Source organism: Neoarius graeffei, chromosome 2 (genome assembly GCF_027579695.1).
Source record: "Neoarius graeffei isolate fNeoGra1 chromosome 2, fNeoGra1.pri, whole genome shotgun sequence".
NCBI classification, from domain to species: Eukaryota; Metazoa; Chordata; class Actinopteri; order Siluriformes; family Ariidae; genus Neoarius; species Neoarius graeffei.
In genome coordinates this window covers 14,298,365-14,320,459 of record NC_083570.1, presented here as the reverse complement: position 1 = coordinate 14,320,459, position 22,095 = coordinate 14,298,365, and the positions used below count along the sequence as shown (strand labels likewise).

Here is a 22,095-nt window from a genome sequence, read left to right as displayed (position 1 = left end):
GGTGGCCAAAGGGGGGCCAAGGATATCCAGGGGGAGGCCATGCTGTGACTAAATAAAAGGGAGGGGGGGTCCAGGGGTCCTCCCCTTGGAAATTTTGAATTACCGTAATTCCTCAAATAATAGCCGGGGCTAATATTAACAAAAAATTAGTTTGGACCAGACTATTAATAGGGGCAGGCTACTATTTGAAGGAGGCTTCTAATTTTCTTTTTAAAATCCCAGCGATACTGTCATTTGAAAAAAAAAACAAAATGAAACTCAGTTTTTATACATTTATTAATTGTTACTTATTTAATTCATACAATTTCATTTGTTTTTAATTCATACATGTCTTTAAAGTGTTCGTTTTTTGTGGTTTACAACAGAATCCACCAGTATTCGCCCATTTTACATTCAGTAGTTATTGCATTACAATAGAACACATTGCAATATAATTAATATAAAAAAAAAACGTATTTGCTAAACATTGACAAGAGAAACCAACTCAATCCCATCCTCTGAACACGAAGATTCAAAGACAAAGAAGAAAATACCATGAGGGACAGACAGGCCACACACACACACACACACACACACACACACACACACACACACACACACACACACACACACACAGAGACAATGCCTGTATCAATGCCTTAATGAACCAGCAAACGAACTCTTAACAAAAATCAGGCCTCAATGTGATGCTACTCTTCAACGTTTTCATTTCTCTCCACCTCATCATCACTCCCATCCTCCTCTATCAAGTTTTCATTCTCAAAAGTCTCTCCCTCATCTTCCTCCTCCTCCATAGCCACCACTGCCTCAGTCACTCTGGCCTGCTGTAGCACGTCTTTCCCAGCTGCACACGATTGCCCTGCCTTCAAACAGTGGACCATATCATCCTCAGTCCCATCTGCAGCCACAGTGATGCCACACACCTTATAAGAGAACACAAGAAACACGTTTTTAAACTAGGTTGCATTCATAATTAACGGTATGCTTCCGTAGATGATTATCAATGAAGGGCACACACTGCACACACACTACACTCACCTTGAACGACCGCTTGATGAGGTCTGCATCCAGCGACGCCCACGCTGCTCGGACCCAGCTCACGATGGTCCGTTTGTCTGCTGCCCTCATATTCCCTCCCTTGGTAAAAGTTTTATTTCCCTCCTCTGCCAACCATGCGTCATACGACTGCTTCAGATGAGCTTTAAAACCCGTCTTCGTTCGTGTACCCAGCACCTCAGAGTAGCCTCCATCTCCTCACTGACAGGTCGCCTCCCCCCGCCTTGTAGTCTGGCTCTCTTCGGAGAAATTAGTCTTGCTGCATTGGTGAGTGCTTCCTTCTGCTTTTTCCATGCCCTCACCTGCCTGGCATCGATGTTAAAATGCCTAGCTATCTGTTCTCCTGAATTTTCTTCTGCGTATTTAGTTACTTCCAGTTTAAATGCCACAGTGAACTTGCGTTTCGGCGCCATGTTTGCGGTTCTGTGTTTGCCGTACGCCCTCCCCTCATGTCCCGTGTTTAAAGTGTACCTGTGTTGTAGTTGTGCTTATGCAAAGGTGTTTTTAAATGTTCCCACACTGTACTCCTGACAGGAGCATAGTTTGGGGGTGTTCTTTTTTCCTTTTCTCTCCTCATGTTGTGTTTCCTTTTTATCTTTATCCCTGTCTTCCTGTCCTGTCTACCCTATGTCAATTGTATGTTGTATATGTACGGACAGGTTGACGGCTAATTTCGCTGGTACATGTGACTAGTGACAATAAAGGGCATCATCATCATAAGAAAATGTTGATAAAATAAGACTTTAAGATGCTTACAATATCATTGCACATCACAATATACTTACATTCATTTAACATAGGCCGACTTACGACCAGATCAGTTTACGACCGGTCAGTCGTAACCAAACGCAGTCGTAAGTCGACGACTACCTGTATAATCAAAGTCATCGACTTTAAACTTCAAAACAAGATCTGATTCCATATTACAATTATTCAAAATCATGTATGTATATCGTCTAAACGACACAACATGTGTCACAAGTGCTGATTTGGTTCCAATAAGTATTTTCTTAACTGGAGATACCAATTTTCCATACCGACCCAACTCTCTGACCAACATTTCATCCTTAAGGAAAGGCGGCACATTTGATAGCATTCTTCTCCTGGCAGGTGTGGAGAGAGGGAGCACGGCGGTAAACGACCCATTCAGAGTCAAGCCTTTTTGAACTACCTCATTCGCCTTAGCTGCAGAGCTCAGAAAAAGAACAATGGCATTATTCATTTTAGACGCAGCAAGCACATTTTCATGTCCAACAATGTTTCCTACCGCTACACTGCACTCATCCACTCTGATTGGCGACACCACTTTAATTCCGTGAGTGCTTCAAACACTTCCGGGCCTGGAGTCGCCATGCTTCCCAGTTTTAACACTGGTTATTGGCGACCCACAAAGTACAGAAGCGCAAAACAAGGAAACTCTTTCTTTACACACAGTTTAACCAACACACACAAAATTAGAAGAAAGATAGAAGAGAGAAAATACTCTTTCAAGCCACAGCGGGCACAACTCATGCTCACACACACTCCTTCCGCTCACTCCCAGCATGCACTCCGACAGAGAGAGAGAGTCTCTGAGTTTCGTTTTCTCTGAAACGTGAAGTCATTTCCTATTTTTTTGTGTGTGTGTGTGAGAGAGAGAGAGAGAGAGAGGGAGGAGGAGGAGCACAACGACAGAGTTCATGAATGCTCCTCTGTTAACCATTTCTTGGACACAGTTTTCCTGAGGCAAAATGAAAACCTCCAGACTGCACAATATAAGATTCTATCCTGTGTGTATACGTGTACACTTGTACTCTACTCTCTGCAAAACTCACATTTTCCAAGGCATCTATTAACAATCAGAATAACTGACCTTGATACTAAAAGTTCATCCTTAATTACATCCATTTTTTTATTTGATCCATCTCCATACATTCATGATGCCAGCTCTTGTAATAAAGTACAAAAAATAAAATTCACAATATTTTTGAAATGTGATGACAGCTACAGCACTGTGAAGAAGTCTTGTCTTCTGTACTTGGAAGGGAGGATGTGAAGATCAAACATTTGTATACTGAATGTGGCAGAGGAGCCCGGCTTAAGCTCTCCAGTCTCTGATTCAAAGTTGATTAGAGAGACTCTGAAAATGGATAAAGAAGTGCTGATTGACGGATCTCACCGAGCTCTCCAACCAAAGAGATCAGATGGCAAACCCCGAGCCATAATAGCAAAGCTGCATTACTATCAAGACTGCGTCGAAGTCCTCCGCCGGACCAGGGAGGCTGGTCCACTGCAGTACAACGGATCCACCATCTCCATCTTCCCTGACTATCCACTGAGTGTCGCCCATGCGAGATCGGCATTTAACGATGTCCAGAAACTGCTTCAAGGACGGGACGGTATCCGTTATGGAATACTTCATCCAGCCCGGCTCCGGATTACACACAACGGGACTGAGAGACAGTTTCATGACGTGACCGAAGCTATGGCTTATGTGAAGGCAAACATCCTCTAAAGACGGTTCTGTCTCACTGTGCTATGGAAGAGACTTACCATAATACTCAAGGCATAGCCTACTTTGCGAACTGTTTTCCCCGCCTTTTATTTTTATTTTCTCCATGACCTTCATTTGGTGAGTAAGTTTATGGTGAAAGCGGAACAGTGTAAGGTAAGGATTGTGCTCGGGAGACTAGTGTAAACAGGATCACTTGCTATTGCTGATCACCGCAGTTTAGAATCTAATTTGCTGTATTAGTCATTTACACATTCAGTCATCTCTGTTTCACAATTATATTTAAGAATATTGAGTGACCAAGAAATGTCTATTGTTTAAAGGGCGCCACCTTTTTATTTTTTTTCATCGTTTAAATTACTTGTTACATTTAGACAAGAGCAGAGCAACCTGCGAGACTAGCGTTTCCTCTCACAAGCACGTAATGTGTGGATTTTTTTGGGAGGGGTTTCGTAGTCACCACATTCCCATTGGTGGCTGGGGATGGGAGAACATTGCACCCAACTCTTATTTTTTGTTTTTTCCCTTTTCTGTGTTGTCCATTAATGTCTTCGTAGAGGAGCTTATCTTTGTATATGTACAACCAATCAAGTCCATCATATATTATGATACCTTTAAATGCATGTCCCCTATAACAGAATATGGTTAGGCCACACCTGAACGTGAATGTGAATAAACCAGGTGGTTGTCAGGTCACCTTTGTGAGTTGGAATGTTAAATCCTTAAACCATCCAGTGAAGCGTAAAAAAGTATTTTCACATTTAAATCAACTTAATGTAGGGATTGCTTTCCTCCAAGAAACCCACCTTAACACTTTTGGTCATTCATTTTTTTTTCTGCTTATTATTGTAAAGCGACCTTGGGTTTTGAGAAAGGCGCTATATAAGTTGAACATATTATTATTAAACTACAAGTACAAAGAAATAGTGTTCATGAAGGCAAAGCTTAGACCAATAGTCATACAAAGAAAAAAATAATTACACGAAAATAGACATTACATCTTGATTTAACACATTTAATTATTGTGCTGGGCGGCACGGTGGTGTAGTGGTTAGCGCTGTCGCCTCACAGCAAGATGGTCCGGGTTTGAGCCCCGTGGCCGGCGAGGGCCTTTCTGTGCAGAGTTTGCATGTTCTCCCCGTGTCCGTGTGGGTTTCCTCCGGGTGCTCTGGTTTCCCCCACAGTCCAAAGACATGCAGGTTAGGTTAACTGGTGACTCTAAATTGACCGTAGGTGTGAATGTGAGTGTGAATGGTTGTCTGTGTCTATGTGTCAGCCCTGCAATGACCTGGCGACTTGTCCAGGGTGTACCCCACCTTTCGCCCGTAGTCAGCTGGGATAGGCTCTAGCTTGCCTGCGACCCTGTAGAACAAGATAAAGCGGCTAGAGATAATGAGATGAGATGAGAATTATTGTGCTGGCCCTGTAAGGGAGTGAGGGCATTGTGGACTTGGCCGTGCTGTGTGTCTCTTTAGACTTGCTGATTAGTTCCTTTTCGTGGACAGGGGGCTTGGAGTGAAGCTGTTCCACATTAGCTGAACTGGACAGGGTGCAGGCCAAAGCTCTCCGGCTGTATTGTGGAGCTTTCAGAACAGTTATATACAGCCATATAAAACAGTTATCTGTTCAGACTCTATGTCCTCCCTAACAAGCATCCAGACTGGGAAATCTGCGTGCAGACAGGATCTTTTAGATGAAGTTCACCAGATGATTTTCAGAATAACTCAGCTAAAACTCATTTTACAGTTCACTTGGGTTCCAGCACATACAGGTGTTGAGGACAATGGGAAGGTAGACAAGTTGGCAAAAGAATCACTTAAATCAGAAGAAAGACTTCTTTTCACCTTTCCCATCAGCTTTGTTGGAACACCCTAACACAGCACAAAAGTTTACCATTGTAGGTTTATGATGAATCAAGTGCCTCGTGGGTTTAAATTCCGCGCGCTGCTGTTATTTCCCCCTGATCACCAGTTTGTTGGTCTTCCAATATGGTGCAGGGTTTGTTTACTTCTGGTTTCCGGTGACGTCAGTGAAAAGGGTCTGTGGGCTTCCCCATCCAAAATGTTCACACACACACACACCCGCCCGTCTTGTTTTCTTTTGTTTTCGGGGGTTTTTTTTGGGGGGGGACCTTTTTTTTTCGCACCCGCACTCGTGCCACCGCCCCGGGCGGCTGCCCGGTCAGCCCACCCCCAGGACCACCCCTGTGTATGATAATTGTGTTAAATAACAAAGCCAAGCAACATGTAACATTTTTTATTTTTATATTGCAGTTTCACAGCGATTCAACAGTAAACATTTGAGAAACTCCCCTGCTGACTCGGTGTTTATAGAGAGCGTGCACGTGACGTCACGAGGTCACGTGATGTTTGTTTATCTGCCATCTTGGACGGCAAGGCCGCGCATAGAACTTAGACGAACCCGTTCTAATTATCCAGTGTGTGGGAGTAGATCTTTCGAGACTGGTTATATCTTGTTCAGCATTTGGTTGTACCAATGGACGGGGCCAAAAGGAGGGCCTGTCATTTTATAGATTCCCCGCAGACGAGGAGAGACGCGCAAAATGGGTGTCCGCTGTGCGAAGAGAAAACTGGAACCCCAGTTCTACCAGCCGAATTTGTAGTGAACACTTCATATCAGGTAGGTGTGATCTTCTAATTCAATACTCCTAGTACATCTGTTAAGTTGATTTTCGGATTGAATGATAGCTGCATACTTAGAAACTAGACAGTCTCTAACGTTTAAAATGGCGATGCCTAGCCCTACTACCCTGGCCTAGTCTATGACAATGTTTTATCTTTTTGGCTCATATATGCCTTTGAAAGGCCAATCCATAGTAGGGATGGCGAAAACTAAAAAAAATCTTGACCGACCACCGAGCCTCATTAGCCGGTTAAAGTCGGTTAACCTATGAGTTTAAACAGGGATGCAAACGGCGGATGCGCCTTTTTCACGGCTGAATCGGGCAGATCCGATTTTTTTTTTTTTTTGGGGGGGGGGGGGGGGGGGGGCGTTGGAGTGTCTGAATAATTTCATCAAAGTAAATTCTGTATTAAAATTACTAAATGAGCAAATGCCATTACAGTCCATGAAACATAGGAAGTATACAGTAAGTGTGAGAAGAAAACAGTAAATCAGAAAGCTGCGCACATTTGCGCAGCTTCCGCGAAAACGTGCGCAGCTTTCTGATTTACTGTTTTTCAGACAAAAACACACATTTACAACCCTGTCATTATCTGGAACTGAGTTTAGATTTTGAACATTCTTACGACAAAACGTCCTGCATAGTCTCTTTATGATAAAAGTCTTTATGCCACTTACCCGTGAGGTTATCAGTAGACATTGTTCTTCGGAACCTTCCAGAGGTATAGTTGGGATACCCATCCCGCAACAAAATATTTATAAGCTTCCAGGCTCTTGTAAGCTTTGAGGGCTTTGCCAGTGTAACACGATTCACGATTAACAAGAAAATTGTAAATGTCGTGGTAGGCCAGATCGGGCAAATCGCCGGGACCGCAGCTCCGAATTCCCCTGAACAAGGATTGCGGCAAGTTGTCCGGTTCTGCAATCCCCAACCTGGAACACTTTTCCACGTAACGCTGCCTCACGTCACCTTCAAGATGCTGAACAAACTTAGACAAGTTATCGCGCGATGTAGATGGGGTATTTTCCGAATTTTCTTGGGGATTACTCCCTGGATCCATTACGCTCGCGCAAGGTAAACAATCCTGATGCCGTCCAATATGGCGGAGTACACACGTGCGGGTCACGTGACTGCACATCCTCTATAGACGAGTTCACAAACACGGCAACGCGCAAGGAGTTGTGGGAAAGGTCAAAGGTTAAGGCCTCATAAACGAGCGGAAGTAGAGCACGTCAACAATGGCGGAGGCTACAGGCTCGCTGTGGGGACACTGTTGTGTTGTTGATTGCCACAATGGACGTCGACTGCTTGAACAGTGGATGTGAGAAGACTGTAGTGTACATTTAAGTGAGTGTATACAGAAAAAATTATGTGAATCCGAGCACACAGTTTAACGCAAAAGTTTGTTTATATCCCGACCGTGTCAGCTGTCAGATTCATGTTCATGGACCCGCCTTGATTTTCCCTCTCGCCGATAATCATTGTCTGTAGTGAGTATTATCATGAATGCGATCACTTCCTGTCGCTGGGCACCCTTATTCAAAGGCATCATTTCCCAACCCCTTGTATCTGTGCGTTTAATTGATCTAGTAGATCTTGTTTATTTCAGTATCTATCCAATCTAGCTTTTTCACATTTATATGATGTAATTTTAGGATTTAAGCACAATGTTGGCGCCTGCACATGCCCTCCACCTTTCTTGCTGTTCACCTTTCCTACTGAAAGGCAGAATCCTGATGCACGGAAAGAATGGATTCGGCGCATTAACATTAATTGGACTAATCTATGACTGATGAGTATAGTAAGTGATACTAGTACTGATACAATAAAACAGACGACTGTAATCTGGTAGGCAGCACGACTTATATTATTATTTCTCCGTGTCAGATATAGAACTAGAACTATGAGTCGTTGACCTGTCAAAAACTGCAGTGGGCGTGGCAGTATCACCGGGTACATACCTCGATTTTTCTTCATCTTCTTTGGACGGTACAGGCTGGATTTTCAAAATATCTGTGGCATATGCAAGCGCCCTTAACTCTTCTACCCCCATGGTAGTTGGCAATCCCCGTTCTCTCATATGCCTCTGCAATTCTGCCTTCTTCCATAAGGCCTATTTGCTAAGGTTTGGCTTGTTTGCCACCATGTTTTCATCTCCGATGAGGCCTCGACCTTTGACCCCTGCGCATGCGCGGTGATGCGTGTGAACTGGTCTATTGAGGTATTTCACCCACGTGACCAAGTCACGTGATGCAGCCATTTTGGACGGCACGCTTAAGTCCTTCAGTGCAAGGCAGTATGAGATGGTGGAGACCTTTGCACATTTTAACAAGAAAGTAAGCTGTGATTCGTGTTAAATTGGATCTGTCTTTTATCACAAACGCTGTACCCAGCCTTGGTATGGAGCCACGGTTGTCGACAGAAGTCAACAATTTGATGAAGGATGACCCCAGCAGTTTGAAATGGTACAAGGTAGGCTATGTTCACAACACTGTCTTGTTACTCGGGGGATCCGAGATCCCGTGAAACAGACATGAGATCCTTTGAAAACATGATTTGGGAAATGTTGGGGGGTCTCTAAAATATCGGCAAAATGATGTTTATTGACATAGCAATCATGTGTAACGGGAAGCGTTTGCATATCCGAAGTGTTGTGTTTACATGACAACGACTGCTGCTGCCAGGTTGGTTGTTGAGTAGCCTGACTGTTTTTTTTTTTTCTTGCGTGTGGTATCATTGTTGACGCGAGGTTGTTTTTTGAACATGCCAATGCGGACACGATTTCCCCTGATGAGTTATGACTTCAGACGCGATGCGTGTGTGGAGTCCGCGTGATATGTGCGTAAGATAGGCTTCTCATGTGTTTGGAGATCCGCGCTCTTTTTTTTCTTTTTCTCTTTCTTTCTTTCTTTTTACTTAATTTCCCTGTTTATTTCTGTGTCCCATTTCTTTCTAGTCTCTGTTATTGCGTTTTATGTCTGATGTCTGCTACATGCAACCCTAGACAAATTAACACTGCCTTGTTTCACTGCTCAGATGGGATAACAAACACTGACCCATTTACTGTTTGCTATATATTTTATCAAAATTGCGTTAACTGATAAACTAACCTGAAATGAAATGATCACTGCAAAGTCTGGAGTACTCTGTTGGCTCCCAATCCTGTCTTTTCACAGCTGTAATCCCTCTTGTCTGGGTCAGTAGGAAACCGGTAGTGATATGTTGGTCGCGAACGATCCGGTTCAAAGAGCCGGCTCTTTGAAGTGAATGACGGGAACCGGCTCTTCGGTGGGAGCCGAGTTGGGGAGCCGAATTATTTTTTTGTCCTTAGGTGCCTCAGAGAGAGAGAGACTTTCACAAAAAAAGTTGCTGTCTGATTGCGTCTTTGTGTTGTCTATTACCATTCAAAGGAAAAAAAGTAGCATGGTGTACGCCTACTTTTTTTGGTTGATGTCATTCACAGCTGCGAAAATAGGAAAATTGGTGTAATGCTTAAAGCTGTGGAGCGCAGGGGAGAGGAGTCTGTGAGGCACCTGAGGAGGGGAAAATCAGCTGTGTATTTTATATTGGTAATATAACACAGTTTTGCATTATGTTTGTGAGAAAATAATTTATTAATTGGTAAGTTTTATTTCTATAGCTAGATCATTGTTCCACTGCTATACTTTACAAAGCTTTACAATGGCTACAAAAACTAAAAAATAAAATGGAAAACATCCTATTGATAAAATATAAATAATAATGTAATTAATTAACTAGTTAATTGCAGCAATTAAATCAAAAATAAAATCTCAGGAGCGGTTTGGGAGCCGAAAGAGCCGGCTCCTTATAGTAAGAAGAGCCAAAAGAGCCGAAATTCCCATCACTAGAAACCGGTAAAAGGAGCGTCCTGCACGCTGTCCCTGTCTGTTGTGGCAGCCCACAGCACAACAAGCAAACGCCATGGTTATTTATAGAGTGCTTACTGACAAATTAATCTATTCTAGGTGTCTGTAACACGTTTTTTTTCAAGCCGGTTCTCCCTCTCTGTCTGCAGCGTTAGTATGTAGCTTGACGTTCAAAATGGCGGACACCGGGGCGTCACGTGACCCTGCGACGTCAGGTGAAATACCTCAATTGAAGAACTCTGTTCGCGATCTGCCAAGTCCACAACAACTAACAAGGGCAGAATAATTATATTCCAGTCCTCCAACAACAGATTTACAGTTTATCACAAGATGTTTACAGGAAATTGTGACTGAATATACAGGACAAGGACAGACTTAATGATTCATGTGGAAGATTAATAATTGGTGAACTTAACAAAACAGAAAATCCTTTCACGATGCTAATCTGTTAGCTGTTATGCTAACATTCCGTGAATTCTTAGCTTGTTAGCTATGTACATTATCAACCCTGGTGATTTATAGAAAGAAAAAAAAAACAACATTCACTGAGAAAAATATTTGAGGAAATGTTAATAATTTAATAATATTATACACTTGATGTATTGCTATAATTGAGACAGTCAGTAGACAGATAATATAATGAGATACAGACAGAAAAACACATTACTGCGATTCATTTTCATTTCCTCTGAGATTACAATATGATAAGTTTGTCGAAGTGATACAATGATCATTGATCTAATATTAATAAAACTGTAAAGCTGGAAAATTTCATTTGAATATTTAAAAAAAAAATAATGTGCCAGCAATTATAGCAGTTGTTTATGATAATGCAGATGATTGGGGTTTTTTTAATTTTCTGATTATTTTTATATAATGGTCACAATTATAATATTAAATCTCCTAAAAGACAGAAAATGATCTAATATAAATAAATATTAGGAAATCTAAAATACTTTCCTCATGTTCCATCTTTATTGGACTTAAACTCTCTATATAAAAGTAAAGCTGTTCATCTTAATTTTAAAAATGTCAAATCATTTAATATTTTATTTTGGATCACACAATCTCACAGTTGATCCACAATAATGCAGCCAGAACCCAGCGTATAGAGGCTGAGTGAATGTGGTGTGGACTCTGCGGAGGAGCTTCATCGTGTCAGAGACGCTGTAGAAGGACAGAGTTCCTGCACTGTGATCCACATACACTCCTATTCTGGAGGGGGATGGAACTCTGAGATCAGTCTCAATGTTGTTGTGCCAGAAAGAGAGAGGAGAAGAAGAAGAAGAACACTGCAGACTCCAGGACTGATTGTTGAGTCCAAACCAACACTCATTACCCGGTCCTTTCCTTCTGATGTCTTTATATGAGACTGATATGAACACATATCCCTTACTGCCCCACTCCACCTCCCAGTAACAGCGTCCACACACTCTCTCCTTACACAACACCTGACAGTAGGAGTCAAATCTCTCTGGATGATCAGAGTACGGCTGCTTTCTCTCACTGTACGTCACCACTCTGTTCTTCTCAGACAGAATGAGGTGATAATGTACTGTGTTGGGATCCAGAGTCAGATCACAGAAATCTAAACACATGAGAAATGTGAACATGTTAGATATTAATCACAGCATAGATTTATGTGGAGAGTGAGACAGTGTGTGTGTGTGTGTGTGTGTGTGTGTGTGTGTGTGTGTGTGTGTGTGTGTGTGTGTGTGTGTTTTACACGTACAGTGCAGAAAATCTTCTCTGCTCTTTGGTTCTGAGGGTAAAATCATCTGAACTGCTGCAGCTGTGGAGACACAGAAACACAATGGAGATGAAAAATCCGGTTCTGTAAAAGACGGAAACAGTTTAAAGTGATACAATTTGTGCCTGATGTTTAATCAGCGTTTTATTTTAGAAAACACATTCTCTAGGTGTGGGATTTAAATGTGATTTTTGAACGACGGAGAAATAAACTTTATTAATAACATGAGCACGAGCAGAGAGCTGCTTTGGAACTAATGACTACAGAATAAATGTTATGACTGAATAAATGTTATTCATATGACTTATGAACTCTCTCTCTCTCTGTCTTTGGAGGAATGTGTGAATAAATGTGTGTGTGTGTGTCCTCTATACTTTATTAATAGTACAATCACTGAAAACAAAACAGAAGCTTTGACACTATTAAGACCTGAATAAAAAGTGTAAGTGTATAAAATCATCTTTCCAGTCGAGAGCAGCAATAACAGGAAGTTCACGTCATCATCTGAAATCATTTCTGTGTGTTTTGGGGAAATCTGATGTCTCTCTTTACTGTGCTGCAGAGAAAGTAAAGATTTCCCAGCAGGACGATTTCTCTCACCAGGTTCAGGGATTTTGATGAATTCCTCCTGGCAGAATTCCTCGAGTCTCTTTTTCAGATCAGAGAGAGATTTCCTCACTCCATCAAATGAGAGATGTTGATTGACAGTGATGCTGGGTGAGTCCTCACGTCCAGAAGAGACACAGAGAGACTGGAAACTCTACAGAGAGAAAGAAAAAACATCATGGAGAAGGAGAAAGGTGGAGAAATATTCATGAGATTATTCAGACTGGTGTGTGTGTGTGTGTGTGTGTGTGTGTGTGTGTGTGTGTGTGTGTGTGTGTGTTACCTGGAGGAAATGGATGTGATCGTGTGTGTGTGAAAGCTGCTCCAGCTCAGTGACTGTCCTCTGAAGATCAGCAATCTCCTGCTCCAGTTGCTCCAGGAGTCGTTCAGCTCGACTCAGTTCAGCCTTCTCCTGATCTCTGATCAGCTCCGTCACCTCCCAGCGCTTTTTCTCCATGGAGCTGATCAGCTCAGTAAAGATCCTCTCACTGTCCTCCACTGCTGTCTGTGCACTGCGCTGTTAGGACACACACACACACACACACACACAAGATTTAAAGCTCATCTATCATTCCCTCTCTTACTGGGACTGTAAATGACTCGTTGTCCATGTTGTGTGTGTTTCTAGGAGCAGCTCTGTCTCTGCTCACTGCTCACCTTTATAGTGTTCACAGCCTGTTTCAGCTCCTGCACCTTCTTTTGCTTCTCCTGGATTCTCTGCTGGGATTTCATCTGCTCCTCCTTTAACTCACTCTGTGAACATTTAGCTGTTTAGAGGTTTGTTATTTTTCCTCCACTTCCTCCTGCATCTGCTCCTTCTATATACATGAGCTCACACCCACACGGCTAATGTTGTTCTAATTGGCAGAGGAGAGATCTGGCCCAGTTATGCTGGCGTAGAGCATCGATGGGATTTAAACTCATCATCTCCTGACTGGAAGGTGAATGTTTTTTGCTGCATCATTCAGGAGGTTTAACTGTTAATGAGTTTATCACATTTTACACAGCAGTGTCTCGAGCTGTTCTGTAAAGCGAGTGTGTACTGTGTGTGTGTTTAATAGTTGTGACTTGTGTGCACATGCTTAAGCTGTAAAAGTCTGGATGATGGTGCCACACCCAAGATTTGCCCTCTGAACAACAATACATTAAACATTCTCTTAAAGCAAGACAGACTTTTGATTTCATAAAATCAGTGAAATTTAGTTCCCTCTGAAATTTGGTCATTGTGATTCATGTTTATTTCTGTAATATCTCAAAAAAATATCAGGCCCTTCTGAGGCTGGGAAGTTATTTAATTTGAGGGGATTAAAGCAAATAATGTGCATGAAATTGCGCGCTTTGCGCAGTCAAGTAGATAGACCGCTGTGCACATGTTTTCATCGTATGGGCACTGACCCAGTTACGTCATTTTGCTGTGAGACGAGGAGCTAATCATAACATTCACATTGCAAGTTCAGTGCTCAAGTTGTGACAGAAAATATGACGGCGCCAATGGATCCTACACATCAAATGCTGGTTCATCTGTTTCTCCCTGTCGTAAATATTATAATTAGTGAATAAAAGGCTGCAATTAGACCAAATATGTATCTTTTTGAGGTGAACTTGAGCCTGGTCACTCATCTTGTTGAAGCTCGTTTTTCATTGAGCGTATTCTAGCCAATAATAATTTGGCAAAACGAAAATTATGTATTGATTTCACAATGTAAATATTATTCCTGTGCATTACATAGTTTTCGTAGAAGGTCCTTTTTTTATCATTGCGATGGTGAAGACCGCTGAGTGAAAATGTGTGTAATTAGACGATACACCTATATTGCACAACTTCTGGTGAACAACCTCTCGATTCACTATCATACTGTGCACTGTATTTCACTGAGCAAGACAGTATACGGTTGTTTTTCACTGTGGCAGTGGCGGTGTGGTCAAGCACTGGTTTATGAATGGAGAGTGAGGCCTGTGCTGTGTGTATGTGTGTGTGTGTGTGCAGTGAGGATCTCTTCCCCTGGCTGAAATCACATCGGTACTGTGACACACAATTTATTTTGAAACTGCTGAAAAGCGTGTTTTGTGTTAAGAGACAGTTTAAAAAATAAATGAACGTGACATTGATCCCGCCTGCCTGTTTCAGTGTCCACTATATCATGAAGCCATTACGTTCATCTTTTTGATTTTTGTGTTTGCTAATGTTTTTGCCAAACATAGTGATCAGAAGTAATAGTTTTGGGAATACGAACCCTCCACTATCTTTGTAATGCCACTAATAGACTTTCCTAAACTCGACTTTAGTATAACCTCGTGAATTTCCTGTATAACCCACCCGTTTCAGACATGATCCCGAGGAGAGAAAAAAAATCCCTAAAGTTTGATTGAAGGAGTGATAGGATAGAGATATAAAAAGTCCACACACCCCGTTGAAATGATAGGTTTTTCTGATCTAAAAAAAATGAGACCACGATAAATCATTTCAAAACTTTCCCCCCTTTAATGTGACCTATAACCTGGACAATTCAATAGAAAAACAAACAAATCTGTTTGGGGGGAAAAACATAAAATAAATCACATACAATAAGTTGGTTGCATAAGTGTGCACACCCTTAAACTAATACTTTCTTGAAGCACCTTTTGATTTAATTACAGCATTCAGTCTTTTTGGGTCGGAGTCTATCAGCCTGCCACATCGAGACTTGGCAATATTTGTCCACTCTTCCTTGCAAAAGCGCTCCAGATCTGTCAGATTGCGAGGGCGTCTCTTGTGCACAGCCCTCTTCAGGTCACCCCACAGATTTTCAATTGGATTTAGGTCTGGGCTCTGGCTGGGCCGTTCCAAAACTTTTTTGGGGTCATTGTCATGCTGAAAGATGAAATTCATCTTCAGCTTTTTAGCAGACACCTGAAGGTTTTGGGCCAAAATTCACTGATATTTTGAACTGTTCATAATTCCCTCCACCTTGACTAAAGCCCCTGTTCCAGCTGAAGAAAAACAACCCCAATACATGATGCTGCCACCACCATGCTTCACCGTGGGTATGGGGTTCTTTTGGTGATGCGCAGTGTTGTTTTTGCGCCAAACATACCTTTTGGAATTGTGGCCAAAAAGTTCAACCTTGGTTTCATCAAACCATAACACATTTTCCCACATGCTTTTGAGAGAGGTGATGTATATATTTTTGCAAAATTTAGCCGGGCCTGGATGTTTTTCTTTGACCCTACCTCACAGTCCAGACATATGGAGAATATAGGAGATTGTTGTGGCGGCACGGTGGTGTAGTGATTAGTGCTGTCGCCTCACAGCAAGAAGGTCCGGGTTCGAGCCCGTGGCCGGCGAGGGCCTTTCTGTGTGGAGTTTGCATGTTCTCCCCGTGCCCGCGTGGGTTTCCCCCACAGTCCAAAGACATGCAGGTTAGGTTAACTGGTGACTCTAAATTGACCGTAGGTGTGAATGTGAGTGTGAATGGTTGTCTGTGTCTATGTGTCAGCCCTGTGATGACCTGGCGACTTGTCCAGGGTGTGCCCCGCCTTTCGCCCGTAGTCAGCTGGGATAGGCTCCAGCTTGCCTGCGACCCTGTAGAACAGGATAAAGCGGCTAGAGATAATGAGATGAGATGAGGAGATTGTTGTCGCATGTAGTACACAGCCAGTACTTGCCAGAAATTCCTGCAGCTCCTTCAGTGTTGCTGTAGGCCTCTTGGCAGCCTCCCTGACCAGTTTTCATCTTGTCTTTTCATCAATTTTGGAGGGACGTCCAGTTCTCGGTATTGTCAATCAGTGCATTTACATGCACATCGAGAAAATCGAATTTCTGCCGTAGCTCGACTGAAATCGAAGTTCTAAATGCCATGGAAACACCTTAGCTCGGCTGAAATCGAACCGAACTGGATATTTCGTAATCGAGCTACGCGACCTAGATTATGCGATTGTAGCCGAGCTACTTAGCGCATGTAAACCCTGTCGAGCTACTTACTTCAGCACTGCCCCTTCCGGAAGTGACGAGTGACGAGACCACAAGCGGGAAACACAACAGCCTCGGTCGGCATGACACTTCACCTTAGCCGCCACTTTATTAGGAACACTTGTGTCTGGGCATGTACGCACCCATTTCCAATTAGTTGGTAAGTTATTAGCATGTTAGCAGGCTAACAGTTAATATGTTCACCATTACAGATCAACTTCAACTTAGTGGCCATTTTATTAGGAACACTTCTGTTTGTACATACAAACACTCTTCTTGTGAAAACGGAACTGATAACTTTGTTTATACTCTTGAATAGCTCTTCTTCATGACGACAACCGGAAGTGGACCAACACGATGGGGCGTGTAGCGCCACCTGTGGCTTGGGTGCACAATGTACCTCACACAATAGCTCGATTTCCTTGTGTGCATGTAGGATTGGATTCCTCTGGCACCCCTGCTGGGACCCTTAGCTCGATTACCGACAGCAGCTCGATTTGGATGTGCATGTAAACGCACTGACTGTTGTCCCATATTATCTCCACTTCTTGATAACTGTCTTCACTGTGCTCCATGGTATATCTAATGGTGTGGAAATGTTTTTGTCCCCTTCTCCTGACTGATACCTTTCAACAATGAGATCCCTTTGATGCTTTGTAAGCTGTCTGTGAATCCTGGCTTTTACTGCAGGATGCAACTGAGTAAATGTCTGAACTTTATTTGGGGTTAATCAGAGTCATTTTAATTGATGGCAGGTGTGAACCCCAAAAGACTGAATGCTGTAATTAAATCAAAAGGTGTTAAACGCAATTAGTTTGGTCCGGCGTTTCCTTTCCTTCCCAATACAGTCTTTTCTTCTCACTTCCTGTTACTGTAGTCGGTCTTCCATGTTTCAAGCGCGCAGTCACATGTTCTATTGTTATCTCAGGTTGCAAATTTGTATCCCACAATGTGTTGCGAATGGCGAAACCCCACCATGTCATGCGTGACGTAGTATCTTGGTTTAGCTCACGGTGAGGCAAGAAAAAAATGGCAGAGAATTTAGGGCCACAGGGCTCTAAATTCATGAATTGTTCTTTTAGGGAAAAAAGTAATAAAATTTGAAGTCTGTGATTCGAGTTCAGTAGCTTTTTGTCCACTAACAAAACATAATTGGGTGTCAGGGAAAATTCTATTTATGGCCTAAATTAAAAAAATCTGAAAGGCAGTCTACCTTTAATGATGTTATATTACACTTTAAAAATCTTTTAGTTCATTGGCAAATCTTTCTGATGAACAAACAATCGTAACATTTTTAAACCTTCGATTAATTTGTAACCAGATTAAAACATCTGATTGTAGACACGAGTAAAATTAGGATGAATTCGTTCTGAAAATGTTTCTAAAACATTCTCACCTGTTTTTCAGTTCTTTCCGCTGCAGCTGCGACTGTGTCATGACCTCTGTGTTCATGCATCGTACAGAGATAACAGATGAAGCTTTGGTCAGTACGACAGTAGATCTCCAGCACTTTATCATGCTGAGAGCAGATCTTCTCTTGTAGATTTCCAGAAGCTTCGACTAACTTGTGCTTTTTCAATCCAGGAACTTCGTAGTGAGGTTTCAGATGAGTTTCACAAAAGGCGGCCAGACACATCAGACAGGACTTGACGGCTTTGTGTTTTCTCCCGGTGCAGAAATCACACTCTACATCTCCAGGTCCAGCGTAACAGTGAGCAGGAGAAGCAGCTTGGACTTCAGTCTTCTTCAGTTTCTCCACCACTTCAGACAGCATGTTGTTTCTGTGTAGAACAGGCCTTGGTGTGAAAGTGTCTCTGCACTGAGGACAGCGATAAACTCCGCTCTTCTCATCCTGATCCCAGCAGTCATTAATACACACCTTACAGAAACTGTGACCACAGTGGATCGTCACTGGATCCTTCAGTAGATCTAGACAAACTGGACAGATGAACTGGTCCTGATCTACTGAAATACTGGCCTCGGCCATTTTCCTGAACTCACGCACTGCGAGACAGAGAGAGAGAGAGTCTCTAAGTTTCTTTTCCTCTGAAATGCGAAGTCATTTCCTGGTTGTGTGTGTATGACGGAGAGAGAGAGAGAGAGAGAGAGGAGGAGCGCAAAGACAGAGTTCATGAACGTTCCTCTGTTAACCATTTCTTGGACACAGTTTTTTCTGAGGCAAAATATAAACCTCCAAACTGCACAATATAACATTCTGTACAGCCATGTGAAAAAAATAAGTACATCCCATGGAAACTGTGAAATTGTTGACTTTTCTCAACACATTAAACAAGCAAATATTTCACCCTCTTTGATACAATGCTTGTAGATAAACATGATATACTCCAATAAACAACACATAAAATCAACATTTTATCCACATTTTCTTAATTTAAATATAAAATATATAAATAAAAAAGTCAGGACACCCTAGAAAAAAGTATGTACACCCTTACATTTATCATACTTTCAAGTCCATAAAATTAGAACCAGGTGTTCCAGATTAAGTGCCGTTGATTAGAACCTCCTGCAGCTGGATGTGCAGGTGGAACCTGTCTTATTTAAACCTGCCATCTAGGGTCTGGTATTCTCTTTGCTTTTTAAGTGTGCGGTTTCATCATGCCAAGATCTAAAAAGTTCCCGAAGGACCTCAGAAAAGTGTTGCCGGTACCTATGAATCTGGCAAGGGATTGAAAAATATCTCGATGAGAAATTAATAATTCCACTGTAAGGAAAATCATCTACAAGTGGTGTTGATTTAAATCAACTGCCAATTTGTCCAGGACTGGCCGCCTCAGCAAATTCAGCCCAAGAGCAGACCATTTAATGCTCAACAAAGTCTCGAGGAATCCCAAAATTTCAAAACTGGATCTCAAGGTAACTCTTGCACCTGTTGGTGTGAAAGTGCACACATCTACAATCAGAAAGAGATTGGACAAATTTGACCTGGATGGGAGGCATGCCAGGAAAAAGCCTTTGCTGTCCAAAAGGAACATTAAAAGAAGACTACAGTTTGCTAACAGACATAGAGGAAAAGACAAGGCCTTTTGGTCTCACATGCTCTGGACAGACGAATCAATAGTAGAGATGTTTGACCACAGTAAGAGTGCACATGTGACACAGACCAAAGAGCTTTTCAGCAGAAAACCTCATACCATTTGTGAAGCATGGTGGTATGGTTTGGTGTTTCTTCACTGCCTCAGGGACTGGGAAGTGTGCATTCATGGATTTAACTATAAATTCTGAATCCCATCAAAGAGTGCTTGAAGATAATGTGAGGCCATCTGTCCAAAAGTTGAAGTTGAACCAGAGGTAGACCTTTCAACAAGGTAACGATCCTAAGCACACGAGCAAATCAACCAAGGAACTGCTGAAAAAGAAAAAATGGAGGGTTATGGAATGACCTAGCCAAAGCCCAGATTTGCACCCCATTGAAATCTTGTGGGGAGATTTGAAAAGGGCAGAACATACAAGAAAACCCTAAAACGTCTTGCAACTGAAGGAATTTTGCATGGAACAGAGGTCAAACATTTCAGCAATCTGATATCAGAGACTGTTGGACGATTTGGAGAAACACCTTCAAAAAGTTATTTCTGTTAAAGGGGGCACTACTAGATTTTGAAGCCAAGGGTGTACTTACTTTCTCCACAGAAGAATATTACATCTATTTATATGTTATTGAATAAATCTATCGATAATTCTATTCAATAAATGATTGAAAGAGCTTATTTTTCCTGCTGTTTTGTTCAAGTATATCACCTTTATCTGGAGGCACTGTATCAAAAGAGTGAAATGTTTGCTTGTTTAAATATTTTGAGAAAAGTTTCTAATTTCCATTTGATGGACTTATTTTTTTCACGACTGTATGTGTAAGCTTGTACACTGGTCTGTGCAAAACTTGCATACATTTTCCAAGGAATCTATTAATAATCTAAGGACCTCCATACTAAAAGTAAATCAGTCGGTACATCCATTTAACAATTGTTCTGTTTTCATAAATTTATGACTCATTAAGACTAATAAATAAAATAAATCACAAATATTGTGATGTGGATGCTTTCCCATAAAGTAAAATGAAAATAGTATACATACCTTAAAAGAGGAGAGGGGAGAAAGATCCGAGAGGGGAGAGAATGCATTTAAGATCCAGCACAGAGCTGTTTGTGTGTACCTGTGTGTCTGTGTGTGTCTCAGAGTGAGACTGGGAAGCGATAAAATAGCTGACAAGCGAACGCTGATAGTGAAGTGAATAAAGCAGTAAAAGTATGTAGGCAACTTGGCTCCATCACGTTAGTCTCTCAACCCCCTGATGTGTCACACTGGTGCCAAAACCTGGGACCGATGCTGACAGTGGTGTAGCCAGGATTTTTTACATGGGGTGGCCAAAGGGGGGCCAAGGATATCCAGGGGGAGGCCATGCTGTGACTAAATAAAAGGGGGGGGGGGTCCAGGGGTCCTCCCCTGGGAAATTTTGAATTACCGTAATTCCTCAAATAGTAGCCGGGGCTACTATTAACAAAAAATTAGTTTGGACCAGGCTATTAATAGGGGCAGGCTACTATTTGAAGGAGGCTTCTAATTTTCTTTTTAAAATCCCAACGATACTGTCATTTGAAAAAAAAAAAAAAACGAAACTCAGTTTTTATACATTTATTAATTCATACTTATTTAATTCATACAATTTCATTTGTTTTTAATTCATACATGTCTTTAAAGTGTTCATTTTTTGTGGTTTACAACAGAATCCACCAGTATTCGCCCATTTTACATTCAATAGTTATTGCATTACAACAGAACACATTGCAATATAATTAATATTAAAAAAAAAAGCGTATTTGCTAAACATTGACAAGAGAAACCAACTCAATCCCATCCTCTGAACACGAAGATTCAAAGACAAAGAAGAAAATACCATGAGAGACAGACAGGCCACACACACACACAGAGACAATGCCTGTATCAATGCCTTAATGAACCAGCAAACGAACTCTTCACAAAAATCAGGCCTCAATGTGATGCTACTCTTCAACGTTTTCATTTCTCTCCACCTCATCATCACTCCCATCCTCCTCTATCAAGTTTTCATTCTCAAAAGTCTCTCCCTCATCTTCCTCCTCCTCCATAGCCACCACTGCCTCAGTCACTCTGGCCTGCTGTAGCACGTCTTTCCCAGCTGCACACGATTGCCCTGCCTTCAAACAGTGGACCATATCATCCTCAGTCCCATCTGCAGCCACAGTGATGCCACACACCTTATAAGAGAACACAAGAAACACGTTTTTAAACTAGGTTGCATTCATAATTAACGGTATGCTTCCGCAGATGATTATCAATGAAGGGCACACACTGCACACACACTACACTCACCTTGAACGACCGCTTGATGAGGTCTGCATCCAGCGACGCCCACGCTGCTCAGACCCAGCTCACGATGGTCCGTTTGTCTGCTGCCCTCATATTCCCTCCCTTGGTAAAAGTTTTATTACCCTCCTCTGCCAACCATGCGTCATACGACTGCTTCAGATGAGCTTTAAAACCCGTCTTCGTTCGTGTACCCAGCACCTCAGAGTAGCCTCCATCTCCTCACTGACAGGTCGCCTCCCCCCGCCTTGTAGTCTGGCTCTCTTCGGAGAAATTAGTCTCACTGCATCGGTGAGTGCTTCCTTCTGCTTTTTCCATGCCCTCACCTGCCTGGCATCGATGTTAAAATGC

General features: G+C 42.1%; 1 protein-coding gene across 1 annotated transcript; it reads right to left on the bottom strand.

Annotated features, from left to right (window-relative positions):
• Positions 1-11,031: 11,031 nt before the first annotated feature.
• Positions 11,032-18,455, bottom strand: LOC132881426 (E3 ubiquitin/ISG15 ligase TRIM25-like). The gene is made up of 6 exons (XM_060913880.1): positions 17,780-18,455; positions 13,092-13,187; positions 12,718-12,951; positions 12,429-12,588; positions 11,811-11,870; positions 11,032-11,666 (listed from the first exon to the last, which is right to left on the bottom strand). The coding sequence occupies exons 1-6, from the start codon at positions 18,368-18,370 to the stop codon at positions 11,128-11,130; spliced, it is 1,680 nt and encodes a 559-aa protein (XP_060769863.1). The 5' UTR covers positions 18,371-18,455; the 3' UTR covers positions 11,032-11,127.
• Between the last annotated feature and the right edge of the window lie 3,640 nt (positions 18,456-22,095).